This window comes from Coffea arabica, chromosome 8c (assembly GCF_036785885.1).
Source record: "Coffea arabica cultivar ET-39 chromosome 8c, Coffea Arabica ET-39 HiFi, whole genome shotgun sequence".
In the NCBI taxonomy this organism is placed as follows: Eukaryota; Viridiplantae; Streptophyta; class Magnoliopsida; order Gentianales; family Rubiaceae; genus Coffea; species Coffea arabica.
This window is the reverse complement of record NC_092325.1, coordinates 4,829,820-4,845,806: the sequence shown is the minus strand read 5'-3', so window position 1 is coordinate 4,845,806 and position 15,987 is coordinate 4,829,820. Positions and strand designations below refer to the sequence as shown.

The 15,987-nt window shown below is 34.7% G+C and overlaps 2 protein-coding genes across 2 annotated transcripts; both read left to right on the top strand.

Moving 5' to 3' along the window:
• The first annotated feature begins 2,261 nt into the window (after positions 1–2,261).
• LOC140013224 (4-coumarate--CoA ligase-like 6) lies at positions 2,262–6,056 on the top strand. Its single transcript, XM_072062401.1, has 6 exons — positions 2,262–3,622; positions 3,988–4,177; positions 4,652–4,797; positions 5,058–5,125; positions 5,389–5,491; positions 5,609–6,056. The coding sequence occupies exons 1-6, from the start codon at positions 2,522–2,524 to the stop codon at positions 5,720–5,722; spliced, it is 1,722 nt and encodes a 573-aa protein (XP_071918502.1). The 5' UTR covers positions 2,262–2,521; the 3' UTR covers positions 5,723–6,056.
• Positions 6,057–8,605: 2,549 nt separating this feature from the next.
• Positions 8,606–15,566, top strand: LOC113707285 (plastidal glycolate/glycerate translocator 1, chloroplastic). Its single transcript, XM_027229539.2, has 8 exons — positions 8,606–9,071; positions 9,143–9,458; positions 10,932–11,193; positions 11,328–11,443; positions 12,860–12,969; positions 13,605–13,782; positions 13,893–14,022; positions 15,236–15,566. Exons 1-8 carry the CDS (start codon positions 8,763–8,765, stop codon positions 15,384–15,386), a joined length of 1,572 nt encoding a protein of 523 aa, XP_027085340.1. The 5' UTR covers positions 8,606–8,762; the 3' UTR covers positions 15,387–15,566.
• The last annotated feature ends 421 nt before the right edge of the window (positions 15,567–15,987 follow it).

Here is a 15,987-nt window from a genome sequence, read left to right as displayed (position 1 = left end):
AAATAAACTCACAAATAAATGATTAACATTATTATATCATAAAAAATACTATAATATTATTTTTAAAGGATATTTTCAAATAATCTCCTGTTTAAACAAACCTACTAATATCACAATTCTCAATTTTTGGAGGCCATCTCTAAATTTCACCCTTTACTTTCCACTATTCAAATTTTACATAGCAACCCCAATATCATAATTATTCTTGTACTAGCACTAAATCCCCCAAACACGGATACCTGGCAAATGACTAGACTTCCTTATGGGAAATTGACTGCCACATCGGAAAGTGACAACCCTGACTTGCTATAATGCACATATTTGACACAATTGACGTAAAAGAAACTTGAAACTGGACTACCAAAACACTTCATTATGATCCTATCCAAGCTACATCAATTTAAATTTCGCAAAAAAAATGAATGAACGTATAAAACTTTGACACATAATCAAAATGGATTATCTAAGCTCTGGTTAATTGTTTACGTGCAATATTTTGTGGAGTATTTGATGAAGAATAGGTGAACATATTTAATATTTTTAACAACAGTAAACAAGTAAAATTGCACGAAAAATGCAAATTCCATTCATTACTACGTGTAAAGATAAAGATGAAAGCTAATTATAAGATCAAAATTGCAACAATTAAACCAAATTTATATAATGCATTCTCATTCTTATGTGTCAAAGTTTTATACATTGACATTCGATTGCAAGGATTAAATTGACATGGTAACTAGTTTACGGGCAATAGAAGCCATGTTGCCGAAGTTTACTGGCAATATAAATTTCTAGTTTCTTCATGTCAATTGTGTCCCATTTTGGACTAGTGAGTCGGTCAATTTCCTTGAAGTCAAGTCATATATAAGGTTTTCTGCCTTGACCGTTTAGTACTTGTACATTTTTTTCTTTGTGTAGAAAAACTCCAGTCCTCATTACTTGTACAAATATGTTAAATATGTCACTGGGGCTTCGATTTGAAATTGGAAGAGTGAAGAATAAAGCGAGAAATTTAGAGAAAGCTTCCAAACTGAGAACTGTGAGTTTATTGTTTTAGAATTCTGAGTTAAATTTGTTGATAATTTATTTTGTTGAGTTTATTTTATTCCTCTTCTCACATGAATTTATATTTGTCAAAAACCTTTTATTGTGTATGGCTTTTTTTTTTCCTTGCCAATAATCTACATCATGTGGTCAAGATCAGCATCGTTTGGATTGAAGAAATAAAAAGGGAAGAAAAAAAATAAAGGAAAGGACATCAATGGAAAAAAGAAAAAACAACAGAAGAAAATAATTTCCATCCATTTCGTTTGGATTGAATATGAAAGGAAAAGAGAGAAGATGTTCAAATTTTGTTTGGAATGAGGAAGGAAAAGAAAAGAAAGGAAAATAATTAAGTGTATTTAACTGTGAAGGATGAAAAAAGATGATTTTTTCAAAAAAAATTTTAAATATTTTATTAGATTTGATTCTATTTCCCTTAGTTTCTGTACTTTTAAACAAAATCATAACTTAATAAAATAATTAAATCATTTCCCTTCCTATCCTTTCTTTTTCTCTTCAAAAATCAATCCAAACAAGAAAAATCAAAATCCCTCCCATTCCTCTCTTTTCTCTTCTCTCTGAATCCCTCAATCCAAACGGTGGGTGCACGAAACCAGCCATAATGTTCAGTCCTTCTTAGTTGAGTGGTTTGCTTCATTCTTAACCATATAGAATACACACTATGGCATGAGGGATCTACCTAAATACATTTTCTTTTCATCTCTATAGTACATGGGTCAATTTTATTTTGCAACCTTGAATTATACTCTTATTTTACTTTGGTTTCTATACTAAAGTTTATAATATTTTATTTTGTATATACGCCGTCAGTGTAAAAAAAAAATTAATTCTACTTTATTTTGTAAAATTCTAAACTCATCACAGTATAGTTCATACTCTATTAACAGAATATTCTAGTTTTCGTAAATAAGACAATTGCGATTAGCAACAATTCCATTAGCTTTTATTGCATTTCATAATTGTTGACTTTTACAGCGTTTCAGTAACGATGCGGCTAATGTGAAATGATTTTAAGATTTTAGAGAATAAAGTAAAATATTCTAAACTAAAATTTAAATACTAAAATGGAAATTAGAGTATATTTGAAGGGTGCAAAACAAGATATATACAAAGATGAACTTTATTCAAAGGAGGAGTGAAAAGTTCAAGAAAAGCCCTTTTCTATCCCCTTCCGATCCACGCGATGAAAGTTGTAGAAGCAGCACTGGACCTACTTTGTTAATTTCTTCTTTTTTTTGCGTGAAGATTCCTGCAGTCAAAGCCAATTAAACAGTGAACTACTTCGAAACTGAAAGAAATCTTTTCAATTCATTTCCAAAGCCGCCTGATCCTCCTCATTTATATATTCCTCGTGGGGGAATGCAGAGAATACAGTCATGCCACAACACTCCATTGGCTTTTCTGCTTCTGCTGGTGCGGCACTTTTGTCTCTTTCTCTTCACGCCAAGCAAAATCAATGGCTACATTCTTGAAATCTACCCATATCTCAACTGATCAAGAAACCATCTTCAACACAAAATTCAAATCTTCAATCCCAAAACTCTCGTACCCTTCATGGTATTCACCAGAAACTGGAATTTACCATAGCAAACACCCTTCCGTCACCCTTCCTTCAGACCCTTTTCTTGATGTTGTTTCCTTCATCTTTTCACATGAACACAGTGGCCAAACAGCCCTGATTGATTCTTCATCAGGGTTTTCTTTATCGTACTCGAAAATCTTCCCTTTGGTGAACTCCGTCGCCAGTGGATTACACCAAATGGGAGTATCTCAAGGGGGTGTTGTCCTGATTTCGCTTCCGAATTCGATTCATTTCCCCATTGTTTTTCTTGGGATTTTGTCCCTTGGAGCAATTGTCACTGCTATCAATCCTTTGAGTAGTCTGTCAGAGGTTAAAAAACAAGTTATTGATTGTAAACCATCTTTTGGCCTTTGCCTGCCTGAGAAAGTTGATGAATTGAGTGCATTTGGCTTTCCCGTAATTGGGGTGCCACATACTGAATCTTTGATGCCAAATTCAAAGGTCTGTCGAAATTCTGATTTTTATAAGCTGATTTCCAGTGATCCAAAATTGGCTCCAAGGCCTAAAATTAATCAGCAAGATACTGCAGCAATATTGTATTCATCAGGGACCACTGGTACTTGTAAAGGAACTATGTTAACTCATGGTAATTTTATAGCCATGGTTGTTCTTTTTGTTAGATTTGAGGCCTCCACTTACTGCGATTTGCCTTCGGAGAATGTATATTTGGCTACTTCGCCAATGTTCCACATTTATGGACTTTCACTTTTTGTTATGGGATTGTTATCACTGGGGACTACTATTGTTGTTATGAGAAATTTTGATGCTGATCAATTGGTTAGAGTGATTGATAAGTATGGTGTTACTCATTTTCCAACGGTTCCTCCTGTATTGATGAAATTGACAAGTAGAGCAAAGGATGCTTCTGACGGTAGTTTGAAGAGCTTAAGACAGGTTTCATGTGGAGCTGCTCCTGTGATTGCAAAATGCATTGAGGACTTTGTTCAGACGCTTCCTCATGCAGATTTTATTCAGGTAGTATTTGCTAGTGTTTGATTCTTATTCTACCATTAACAGTACTCACAAAGCGTACCTTTGAATTTGGTTTTAGTTCAGACGCATTGGGTAAAAGGAAATGGGGTCTACGATAAAAGAACCATCATATGGTTTTTGGGCAACCTTGCAATACGTTTGGCGTGAGGCTCAAAAACAAAAGCAAATGAATCTGAATTTTTCTAAGATTTCTCTTTATCTTATAAAAAAGAGACAGTCAGTTATGGGATATTACAGATTTTTAAGTTAAATAAATCCAGCTTGTCCCTTATTGCTCTGTACATATCCTAGTAATCTGTGTTTCAAGTAAGTTTAGAAATGTTGTTCATATGAATAGTCTTTCTCAGGGCTATGGCATGACTGAGTCAACTGCAGTGGGAACCCGCGGGTACAACACAGAAAACTTTTACAAGTACAGTTCTGTAGGACTTCTTGCTCCAAATGTACAAGCTCGGGTGGTGAATTGGACTACTGGTTGCTCCTTACCTCCTGGCAGCACTGGCGAGCTCTGGCTACGTTCCCCTGGCACGATGAAAGGTACTAATTAGTTTCTGAAATTGTTTTTTGTATCTACATTTACGAGATTGTAGCTTTGGCTGCAGTATTTTGTATCATCTCACTATGTACTATATTGTATTGGTATTGTAAATTCCTGTTTTTTGGAACTGCATTTACTGTTAAATTGGAGTCTGTCATGAAATTTGAGTCTTCAGTTACGAGCTTGACTTTAACTTCAGTTGAGAATTGCATTTACTGTTTTTCCAACGTAATGACTTGTTTAAAGTTCATCATGTCCATGCTTTCTTAGCTTGCTTTATTGGTTATGCCATTATTTTTTGTCGTTTCACACAGCTTGTATACAGCATAGCGTCTATTGTGCTGTTATGTCATGATAAAGGACTAACACTGCTACTATTCTAGTCAATGGAAATACCTCAAAGCAGCCTATATCATGGCTTTTTTTGCTGCCTTAGTGACTGGCAATATTAAATAATTGCACTTGACATGTAGGGTACTTGAACAATGATGAAGCGACTAAGTCTACAATTGAGAAAGATGGATGGCTGCATACAGGAGACATTGTTTATTTTGATGAAGATGGATACTTGTATGTTGTAGATAGATTGAAAGAAGTTATCAAATACAAAGGCTTCCAGGTATGCTTGTATATTGATTCTCATCCTTTTTTCAGTTTTGATGAAAGATTTCAAGTTCCTCGCCTAGGGATATCTGTGTATTGCTCGATATTTGTAAATTTTGAACCATTTCTTACACTATAATCAGCTTTAGTTTTTCTCCCATGCCTATAGAGTCTGTTGAGAAATTGTTTCAAATCCATATGTAGTTGCAAAATTTGTCCTTTTTCCTTTTCTTCAGTGCTTGTGTGAAAGGTTGTGTGGCTTCTCATGTTTTGCAGATTGCGCCAGCTGACCTTGAGTCTGTGTTGATGTCTCATCCAGAAATTGTTGATGCCGCTGTCACAGGGTGAGTTTGTTTGACCGCTAATTCCTTGAACTTCTCCAATCAAATTGCATGCCCACCAGTGTGATCTTCTTTAAATTGTTGAATTGTGTTTATCATGATGTTCATGTTCAAGAAAATTGGCAATAAGTTCGGTAGCTCTAATTACAAATAGCCTCAAGTTTGCTGATCTTAGTAGTCCTGATTCCTCATTGGTTTACGTGCTTCTCCAAAGAAATCCTTGTTTTGAAATTTTTTTTTTTTTTTTTTTCGTTTCAATCATGTAGGGCAAGGGATGAAGAAGCTGGAGAGATTCCAGTGGCATTTGTAGTCAGGAAGGAAGGAAGCACACTTTCTGAAGCAGCTGTGATAGAATTCGTTGCAAAGCAGGTAATGAATTTTCTTCAAGAATGCTTCAGAAGAGCAAAAGAGTTTCTATCTAGATGGTTGGTTAGTAGATGTTGTGCAAGCATCTATCGATCATCGATCTGACTTCATTTTTGGCAGGTTACACCATACAAGAAGATCAGAAAGGTGAATTTCATAGCTTCAGTACCAAGATCTGCAGCTGGAAAGATTCTTAGGAGGACCTTAAGACCCTTGTTACTTTCCAGAGTTTAGTCCTTTTTCCAAAGTGTCAATAGCTAGGCTGTAACCTTCAAGAATGAAATTTCAATGGACTTTTCACAGTGACATACTCCCTGGGATGTCAAAAAAGTCAATAGTTAGTTCAAGAAATTTGTAGCTCCATTCATTGGATTTTGGCGGTCATTTCATGTTAATAGTTTTTCTCTCATAGTGGGGAAGATTGCATTCTTCCCCCACTTCATCTTATATGTGAAGGTGTCTGTAATCTTAAGCTCAGGGGTTAAGGTATCTGTAATTATGACAAAATTTCAATGACAGTCAGATAGTGAAAAAAGATTTCAATGGCGATTATTTTATTTGTTTGTAATGTCAACACATTTTTTTAATTACTTTTTTTATCTTGTATACGTCATATCAAAAAAGAATGTTACAGAATTTTTTTTTTTCACAAAATTATTCCAAATAATCTACCATCCAATATCTGGACAAAGTGTGCCGCTCTTTAACCTCAATGTGCTTTTGGGTCCTAAAGGGATGAATAAGATAGGCTCTTACAATGGGCTATAGCTACTTTTCCAAATATTGCTAATAAAACAAAGCATTGTGAGAAACAACTAAGCGTGAAAAGCCCACGATCCATGTTATGTTTGATCTTTTGAGCAAACCCAAAAAACTTATGCCATGCAATTGGATTCTTGCTTTTGACCGAAAGAAGAAGAATTCTTACTAGGGGTGTCAATTTTCGACACGATCTGAAAATACGATACGAATCTAACACGAAATTAATGGGTTTGGGTTGAGTTTTCGGGAATTCGGGTCAGAATCGGGTTGAACCCGATGAACCCGAAAGGAAAACAGGTCGATTTCGGATCAACCCGTGGTGACCTGATATGACCCGTTTACGAATTAAAAATAATTTAATAAACATAAAAATAATTTTATCTAACTAAACTAAGTTATTCTTTTTTTCAAAGGCATTAATTACTTAATCCTAAATGAATTTATTTAATTTGTGTGAAGTTGAAATTATTATATTTGGGCAAATAATATATTATATTATTTTTTACTTTTATACTGTTTTAATTTATTTTATATTTTGTTTGGGATAAAACACTTTTACGGTGTTTAATTTATTTTAGATTTGGTTTGGAATTATTTATTTAAATTTTTATTACTTGATTATGTAATTAGTTTTGTGAGAAATTGATTTTATTAGAAATTAAAGTGATAAATTAATAAATTAAAATTAAGTTTCGGGTCATTTTAGGTCGACCCGCCAACCTGAAATTTTCGGGTTCGGGTCAGCATACCTGACCCGTCACGGGTTGGCGGGTCGGGTTCGGGTCAACAGATTTTCTGACGGACCCGACCCGCCAACCTGATTTGGACCGGAATTGCCACCCCTAATTCTTACTTTAAATCGAGCAACTTACAAGGTTATTTTGCTTTAAACAAAAAATCTTACAAGTCATTTTTAAGTTTTCAAAAAACTTGCTCAACACATTCCATTTGTTTACCTAGCATATTACTTTATCGGTCCCAACTTAATAATATATGAGTTCAGTGAATTCGCTAGACATTTGGGTTCGGACTTCAGACTCATATTATGAAGTTCATATTCGATTCATAAAGTCTAAACTGTCAATGAATACATAATGATTTATTATTACATAATTATATAAAAATTATAAACCATATAGGTAACAAAATATATTGGCATTAATAATACAAATCATTAGTGAAAAAATAAAAATATTTGTATACTATTCTAATTCCATCTTAGGAGTCAAAAATATTGAATTGATAAGATAATTTTTCCAAGATTTTAACGCCTATTCAAATTTAGGTCAAATGATTAGTAGCAAACTTTGATACTTTAATCCTTAAAACCTTATAGGTTTGATGTACGCATTCGTTAATACATATAACTTACACTTTATTTACCATGTAAATGCACAAATCAACATTTTATTGCACCACTATATTTATATATTTTTTTCTAAATTAACTTAACTTTTACATAAAATAAATAAACAAATAAAACTTCAAATTTCTTTAAAGAGTAAGCTAAATCCTTCTTCCATATCTTCCTTCAAGAAAACCAAGGGAACTTTTAATTTGCCAGATCAATAGCTACGGCTCAAGCTGATTGTCTTAGAGTCGTGGGTAAATGTACTCACTGTCATGTTTTATCTTATAGCTACGGCATGTGTGTTTGGATTGTAAGTTATTTGAGATATTTTTATTGTAGCACTTTTTGTAATGTTATGTATGTGAGATAAAAAGGTAATTGGGAAGATAAAAAGGTGTATTGGAAATTGTAATTGTGATGTAAGCAAATATATTTGGGCAAATAACTTACAATCCAAACACATAAAAAGCGTCGGATACGAAATCTAGGATTTTGACCCGTATTTGATCTGGACCCGAATAATATATTAATAATTATAAAATATAAATATTTTTAAATACTTTTTTTTTTACCAAATTAACAATATAGTAATAACTTTGTAAATTGATTTGTGGTTAGTTTTAAATTGACTATTACGAGTTATTTGTGATTTAGTTTTGTAATTTGATTTGTTAAGTTTGGAAATTGGATTTGTGATTGGTTTTTGAATTTAATTTTGGAATGTTTACATTTGGAGCTTTTATTTTCGAGTAGATCTGAACCCGACGTTGGATCCGTCGGATCCGGTTCTGAAACTTTAAGGTCAATACCCGTCGGATATATGGATCGGGTCCGAATCTATTACCTAAAAAATGGGTCTGGATTAGGAATTTTCAATTTCGATCCGAACTTGAACCCGACCCATTGATACCCCTACAAAAGAAATTGAAAAAATAAAAAAAAATGAAGTGCTGATAAGAAGCAAGAGACCAACGAACAAAACTAACTAAAGAATTCCCGGGCAGCTGTTCCCCTTCATGTGTCCTAGGACGTTTGTGTGTGAAATGTGACTGGGGCAAAAGACTCATCTCTAGCTTACAACGCCTTTTCAGGGCCACACAATTCTTCAAAAAATGCCTGCACTTCCCCAACTACACATTTTTACATCTCTCCACTATTCCAATGGCTACGGCTACAGCAATCCCACAAAATTTATCCCTTTTCCATCCCAATCAATATTATTCCTCAGCTTTCACTACAAAACATTTTAAGCCCATAAGATTTCTTGTCAAAGGAATTCGTTCAAAGCTTTCAGTATTAGACAACAATGGAGTTCCAATCAGATATAATAGGGAGAACAATTTCAGTAAAGCTTCACAACCCTTTACAGTTCTTGGACCCCATTCCAAGTTCTTGCACCCCACTAGGAGAATTACTGTGCAATCCTTGAGTTCAAATAGTGGTGTCACCTCAACAAGCCTGCAGAACAAGGTGAGACTTCTGTATTCTCTTAGTTTTAAGCCCTTCAATTTCGTTTAATTGGATTCCTTGAATTTTTTTAGGTGATTGGGCTGCTGCATTTGTTGGTGTCACTTGGGATTATACTAGCAATGGACAAGTTGTTGAAGAAGGCATTTGTGGCTGCTGCTATCAAATTTCCAAGTCCTTTGTTTGGAATGTTTTGTATATTTACCATTCTAATGGCTCTTGATTCTACTGTTCCTGCTGCAGCAACAGGATTGATGAACTTCTTTGAGCCTGCTCTTTTGTTTATTCAGAGGTGGCTGCCCTTGTTTTATGTTCCTTCTTTGGTGGTTTTGCCTCTTGCCGTTAAAGACATTCCCGCAACTTCAGGGGTTAAGATTTGTATAATCATAGGTACAATATTCTAGCACTTCAGCAATAATTATTATTGAAGCAGAAATTCCACAGAAAAAGTCAAGAAGTTGGATGTCCTAATTCATCTGTTAAGTGTTATGTTATTTCTTGTGTTGCATTCTGAAAGTTGTTAAGAGCTACATTTTACACATAGCTAATTATGATTCTCGTACTTGTTATGCTGCAAGTGCTCCAATGCCTGGGATCCTGACATGGGTCTTTGCATACTGCTGTCATCATCTCTTTTTCAGTCATTTTTTTTTCAATTTTAGTGTTTTTAAGGCCGTCTTTACTGATTTTCACACAAGTCTGGTTTATGTTGTTATGATAACCTGTAGTTTAAAATAAGCTTCTGTATGTGTTTTTTTTTTCCCCTCTTGGATGCATACCATCACTGCAGTAATTTTGTACAATGTCAGTAAGTCAACTGTAGAAACGAAACAATTGGCATGGGTTCTTTTCTGAACATGTCTTCTAACAAGCTGAGTTTCTTTTTGCACATTCCTTCATGATGTTCAGATTATTCTTTTTCTACACATTAATAGCTAAAAAGATGTGATTTTGAAGTTCCATCTGGAGCCACAATTAAGATCTGATTCAATTTAATGAATGTCAGATGCAAAGTGCTATGCAGTTTTCTTTAAAGTTAGCCTGCCAAAGAGCAAAGCATTTGTAAAAGGATTTTTTTTCTTTTCGGTGGCAAAATTGCTTTTCATAACATGACTCCATACAACAAAATTTGTATTATCTTTTGTTGGATTATACACCTCTTCTTTGATATACAGAAACGTGGTGCGTGTTATTATGGCTTGATGCTGCATCCTATGACATTCAAACTACTATGTAGTCTGTCAGAATGTGAAAGTTGGGGCACCATATATAATAACTTCAACAAAGGCGGGCTCTGCTGCAGAATCCGCTTCTTTGGTTGTGATTAGCCTTTTCTAAATTGAAATTAAAATGCCTTTTTATCTGGTTTGTCTGTTAGACTTTTCCTTGAAGAAATTTATGGAAAGACCTTGATTTTGAAGCTAAGAGTTTCTGAATGAAAGCCTATCCTTGTCATTAAATGATAGAAATTTGTTCCGCTACTTTCTACAAATCTTGTAAGAAGAATTACATCTTCTAAGGTAAGAAGTAATTCATTCTACGACAAGCAATTTCCTGGCAACACTTTTTGAACCATTCAGACCACATCAAAATTGTTTAATTTGATATCATGATCCTTGAATCCGGAATCTTGGGTTTAGTTGTTGTCAAAGCCGGGCTTTAATTTCTCTTAGCATTATGTTATAGCAATATAGTAAAAGCATGACTTTAAATAAAGAAACATTAGGTAAAAGGGCACTAAACAGGTGTGCAAATATCTCTTGTTTTCCCACTGCCTCCACCTTGTCCGGAGGTTCTACATTTTCTTTTTGCAGTCTTAAACATAATCATTTGGAATAATTTCAATCACTTCTATATTGGCAGTTGGTGGATGGTTAGCTTCACTTGCAGTTGCAGGTTACACTGCAATCACTGTAAGAAAAATGGTAAATACAGAAATGATACCTGCTGAACCAATGTCAAAGCCTTCTCCTTTTTCTCAACTGGAGATTTGGGCTTGGAGTGGGATTTTTGTTATATCGTTTATTGCAGCTTTTTGCTATCCAATGGTGCTTGGCACAAGTGCAAGAACATGCCTTCCTTTTCTACTGGCATCAACTGTATTAGGCTATATGGTTGGTTCTGGGTAATTTTTTTTTTTTTTTAGATTTTAATGTCAGTTTTTCATGCCACACTTTTGTTTCTGCATTAATAAGCTTTGCAATTGAAACTCATTTTTTTAATCTGGATAGTTAATTGCTTGTTCAACTTGTTCTGCAGGCTTCCATCTGGGCTCAAGAAAGTTTTCCATCCAGTTATTTGCTGTGCTCTTTCTGCAGATTTGGCAGCATTTGCTTTTGGATACTTTACTCGAAGTGGACTTAATCCAGTTCTAGGTACTAGATCAGATAACTTGTTAAATATTAAATTAAATGTTAATAAAAGGATAAAGACATCTGGATTTTGCAAACGAATGTCTTTTAGCATGTATGACCATTTAGAAATAAAACATATAACCCATAGCAATTAAAATCTGCCATTGCTAATTCTTAACCACATCTAATTCTGGATTTGCAATAAACTAGTAGTTGCAAAATGATAAAGGAATAATAGGAGATCACAATTTGTCATACCTTTTGTGCAGATAAGCTTTTGGACCTTAAAGCTGATCATCTTACAGTAGACAAGCAAAAGCTTCTACTTAATTATGCACATCTTTTTATATAACTACATTTTAGCATCTGCAAACTGTTAATTATGCTCATGATCGCTTAGAGGTGAATTAGTGAACCAATTCATCTAGCATGGAGATGATACTGCACAAAACACTAAAAGGGCTCTCTTCTGCCATAAATATTGTTGTCAATTGGGGTATGGTACATTTTATGATTGAAATTTGTTTGACAGTTAAGTATGGGATTAGGCAAATAGGTCTGCTCCTGTGGCAAATGCAGTTGTGTCATATGAATGTGTTGACAAGCACAATACATAAGTAAAAAGTAGCCTTACATCCTGGGAAAAAATAGAGTTTAATTGGGCAGAAAAAATGAGGAGGTCCTTCTTTAGTAAAAGGGATATGGTTTCATAAAAAGAGCATGCTGATGAGCAAACAAGCAAAGAGAGACATTAATCACTGGCATTTTCAATTCTATTCCCCTTCAGTCGGCCTAGAAAAAAAATCAACACAAAGTGTGAGTAGAAATTGTCCCATTAAAGTAAGCTTTTCAACAAAGTCAAAAGAAGTAGATAATCATAAATATCCTTGAAATTGAGTAGCTTCTAGTACATTAGCCATCCAGAATCAGATAATTCACCTCATTGGTAATATTTCAAATTCTTCCACCACAACGTATAGATATAGACCATGTGGTGTCAAGGGGGAAAGTAGATATTGGGGAAAAAGAAAAAGAAAGGTAATTGAGGGAAACTGAATACATATTAAACTTTATAAGAAAACCTTGATATGGGTAAAGTTTATTACTGCATAAGATATAAAAATGCAAGTTTGTCTCCAATTGTTATCAAAGTCCCAATGACCTCATTTATTAAATAAGTTTATTATAGTAGGTTATGAATAAAGTGTTCCTGCTTAAGATCACTCAAATGCAAAACTTGTTTGAAGGAAAACATGCTTCACGTGGCTAGCTCTTCCTCTTCCACCTTCCTGTGTTCTCAACATCTATGATTCATTGACTTTATGGATTTAGAACACTCATTAGTGTTTCTCTTTCAAATTAATGATGTTCGAGATTTGCAGTTTTTTAGCATGTTGATTGGACATGACAAAATTATCTATCTTGTATCTTATACAGGATATTATCTCACAAAGGCATCCTCTAATCCTGGAGCTGGTGATATTCTTATGGGATTTCTAGGATCGGTTATCCTTTCCTTTGCCTTCTCAATGTTCAAACAGAGGAAGGTACAGGATTTTCTGATTCAGAGATCCAGGATTTAAAATACAAGTAATTCTTCTAGTTTGGATCGCTTAGATCTTGACGTCGCTTTACACTAGGCATGTGAAAGGTTTATGAACATTTTTAGCCCAATCTATGGATAGATTCACTTATCTTGTCCCTAAGAAAGAGTTTTTATTATCATCTGCATTTATTTACCCATTTTAGTTTGGCTGTGCCTCTCTATTCTATTTTTCTTAAGTTTTAAATTATGCTCATTATATTGGTTCATAGGATATAGCAGATAACTTTATTCTTCTAAAGCACAGAAAAAGATCATTAGGAATTTGGCTGAGGCGTGTCAAAACATTAGACAAGTGCGTACTGATTCATTAGATTAAGAGAATGGATGTTAGATTTTCAGCACATGAAGAATGGAAAAGGAATCCATAGACCTCAGAGAAACAAGGGAACTCTTAAATCAGAAGATGGAGGGATTGCAGATTACTGACAGACCATGAACATATTCGTAATTCCCTGCAATTAGTCTTATTGGTGTTTGCTGTTTCTTTTTTTACCAATAGTAAAAATAAATTTTACGCTCATCGTGACCTTTAATTTGGCCACGTTCTTCCTAAATTGTCTCCTTTTCACTTTTCAGCTTGTTAAGAGGCATGCAGCTGAGATTTTCGCCTCAGTCATTATCTCAACTTTGTTTTCTTTGTACTCAACGGCTCTGATTGGACGACTTCTTGCATTGGAACCAAGTTTAACTATATCAATACTTCCCAGATGCATTACTGTGGCATTGGCTCTCAGCATTGTATCTTTCTTTGAAGGTCAGTTACTTCTGACTATATCTCTTAATCTTCCATTGGCAGTGAGAGTGGAGAAACGCATGGAGTCCAAATGCTGAAATGTGATAATTACCTGTCCTGGATGGTTACAGGTGCCAATTCATCTCTCACAGCTGCAGCTGTTGTAGTTACTGGGCTCATTGGAGCGAATTTTGTTCAGACAGTGCTTGATAACCTTCGCTTCCGTGATCCTATTGCTCGAGGAATTGCAACTGCATCTAGGTATGAACAATTTCACTACATTATAGATCCTTGTCCAATCAATTGTCTTTTTCTGCCTTTCCCTACAATGGTTATTAGGATAGCATAAAGCTTTAGTGTTTTTAGTTGCTTCAACTAGATGAATTATTAGCAGCATACCAAGCTTTCTGCTGTGGGATGTGTTGGTATCTATAAGTGTCACCGAGTAGATAAACTCAAAATCTTAAAAGCAGTCAAAGTAAAAAACTGCTACAAAAACGGTGTCCATGATATATAAAGTGTCATTCCTTTCAGATACTGCTAGGAATATCATCATGCATGTATGCTCAACAAATAGTAGATTTAAGCCTTTGTCGCAATTTAGGTTTTTTGATATATTTTCTGAAGAGTTGTGTGATTTTTTTTGTTGGGGGGGGGGGGGGGTTTGACAACTCAAGGGAACAATCTGAAAATTATAGCCCAATATTATGCTGGCATCATTTCTCAAAGTTGTTTCTTGCATTCTTGCAAAATTTGCTTTCTATGAAGTATCTATGAGTAACATGCTAAGGCATACTTGCACTCGTAACTGACTAATTTGTCTTGTACCCAATTCAACAAGAAATGTTATTGGAATTATCAGATAATAATATGGACCTGATCCTGCAAGAGAGGAAAAAATGGAATACAAGAAACACTTAATATTGTGTCTAGTAACACTTTCTCACCTCATTATTATCAGTCAAGTTCTATAGAACAAAGCTCCTGCAGAATCTCTCTCCAACCTCCTCTTTAATCTCTCTTCAAAATTTCCCCCAAAATATGTTTATCTGGAATTTCTCTTGATAAACTTAGCACTTCTTGGAGCACAATTTGATTTTGTGAATCTCAGGCAATCTTTTCAAGGCTTAATATGATTAAACTAAGAAATAGTTAATGAAGTTTTGGATGGTATATAACTGCATTTCTGTCACACTGCAAATAGCCATACTGATTAGAAAATGATCTGAAGTCAGTTATGTTGCGTGGACATGTAAACTTTGTCTCAATTCCGGTTGCTAAATGTACTTGCAGTTTGCCCTTGTCCTGATTCAAAACTTAAGCAGATCACCTTACTTGCCAAGAGCACCAATGTGACAGTTTTTATGTGCATAGTTCCAGTTGCCACATCCAAAATCTCCTTTATCAACTAATCGTAATTGAGAACTCATTGAGCCTTTCTTTCTTGTCTTTTTCCTTTATCATACTATGACAGTGCGCATGGCTTGGGAACAGCAGCATTGTCAGCAAAGGAACCTGAGGCTCTTCCATTTTGTGCCATTGCATATGGACTTACTGGCATATTTGGTTCTCTGGCTTGCTCCATTCCAGCAGTCAGACAAAGCTTGTTAGCAGTAGTTGGCTAAAACATCCAGCTGCCAGTGGAATATGTGAGCAGGGCATTGCCATACATGATCTGCTTATCACCTTGACACAATTAGAAAATTCTGAAGACTGGCTAAAAATTTGGCAATGTTTTAATGGAAATCCATAATCCTATCTGCTTTTTCTTCAACATAAGTTCTAAAGGGCACATTTCTGCTGCATTGGCTTATTACAGTACTAGCTAAATTGAGTAGATGAGTTAGCATAATTCGTCATGTGACAGCTGCCAAGAACTGCAACTAAGGATGATTTAGCTGCAAATGCGGCAGCACATATTTGATTTATCACATGGTGCATCTGCCATGAATCACAAGTGGAGGTGTTTTAGTCGGAAATTTGGTAGTACATACTATTTGATATATCAGATAGTGCCGGAGCCCAGAAAATATTTTGGTCGGAGAGCAAAAAGATTGGAGTTATTCTTGTTTTATGGTATGTAATAATAATATTTGCATCATAAGTTTAACAATTAGCGACATAAACAATCAATAAATAAAATAAGAGAATGTAAAGAATCATGTAATGCTCCGAAACCCATTAAAACACCCTCTTTTTTTGTTATATAGAATACAAAAAAAATTC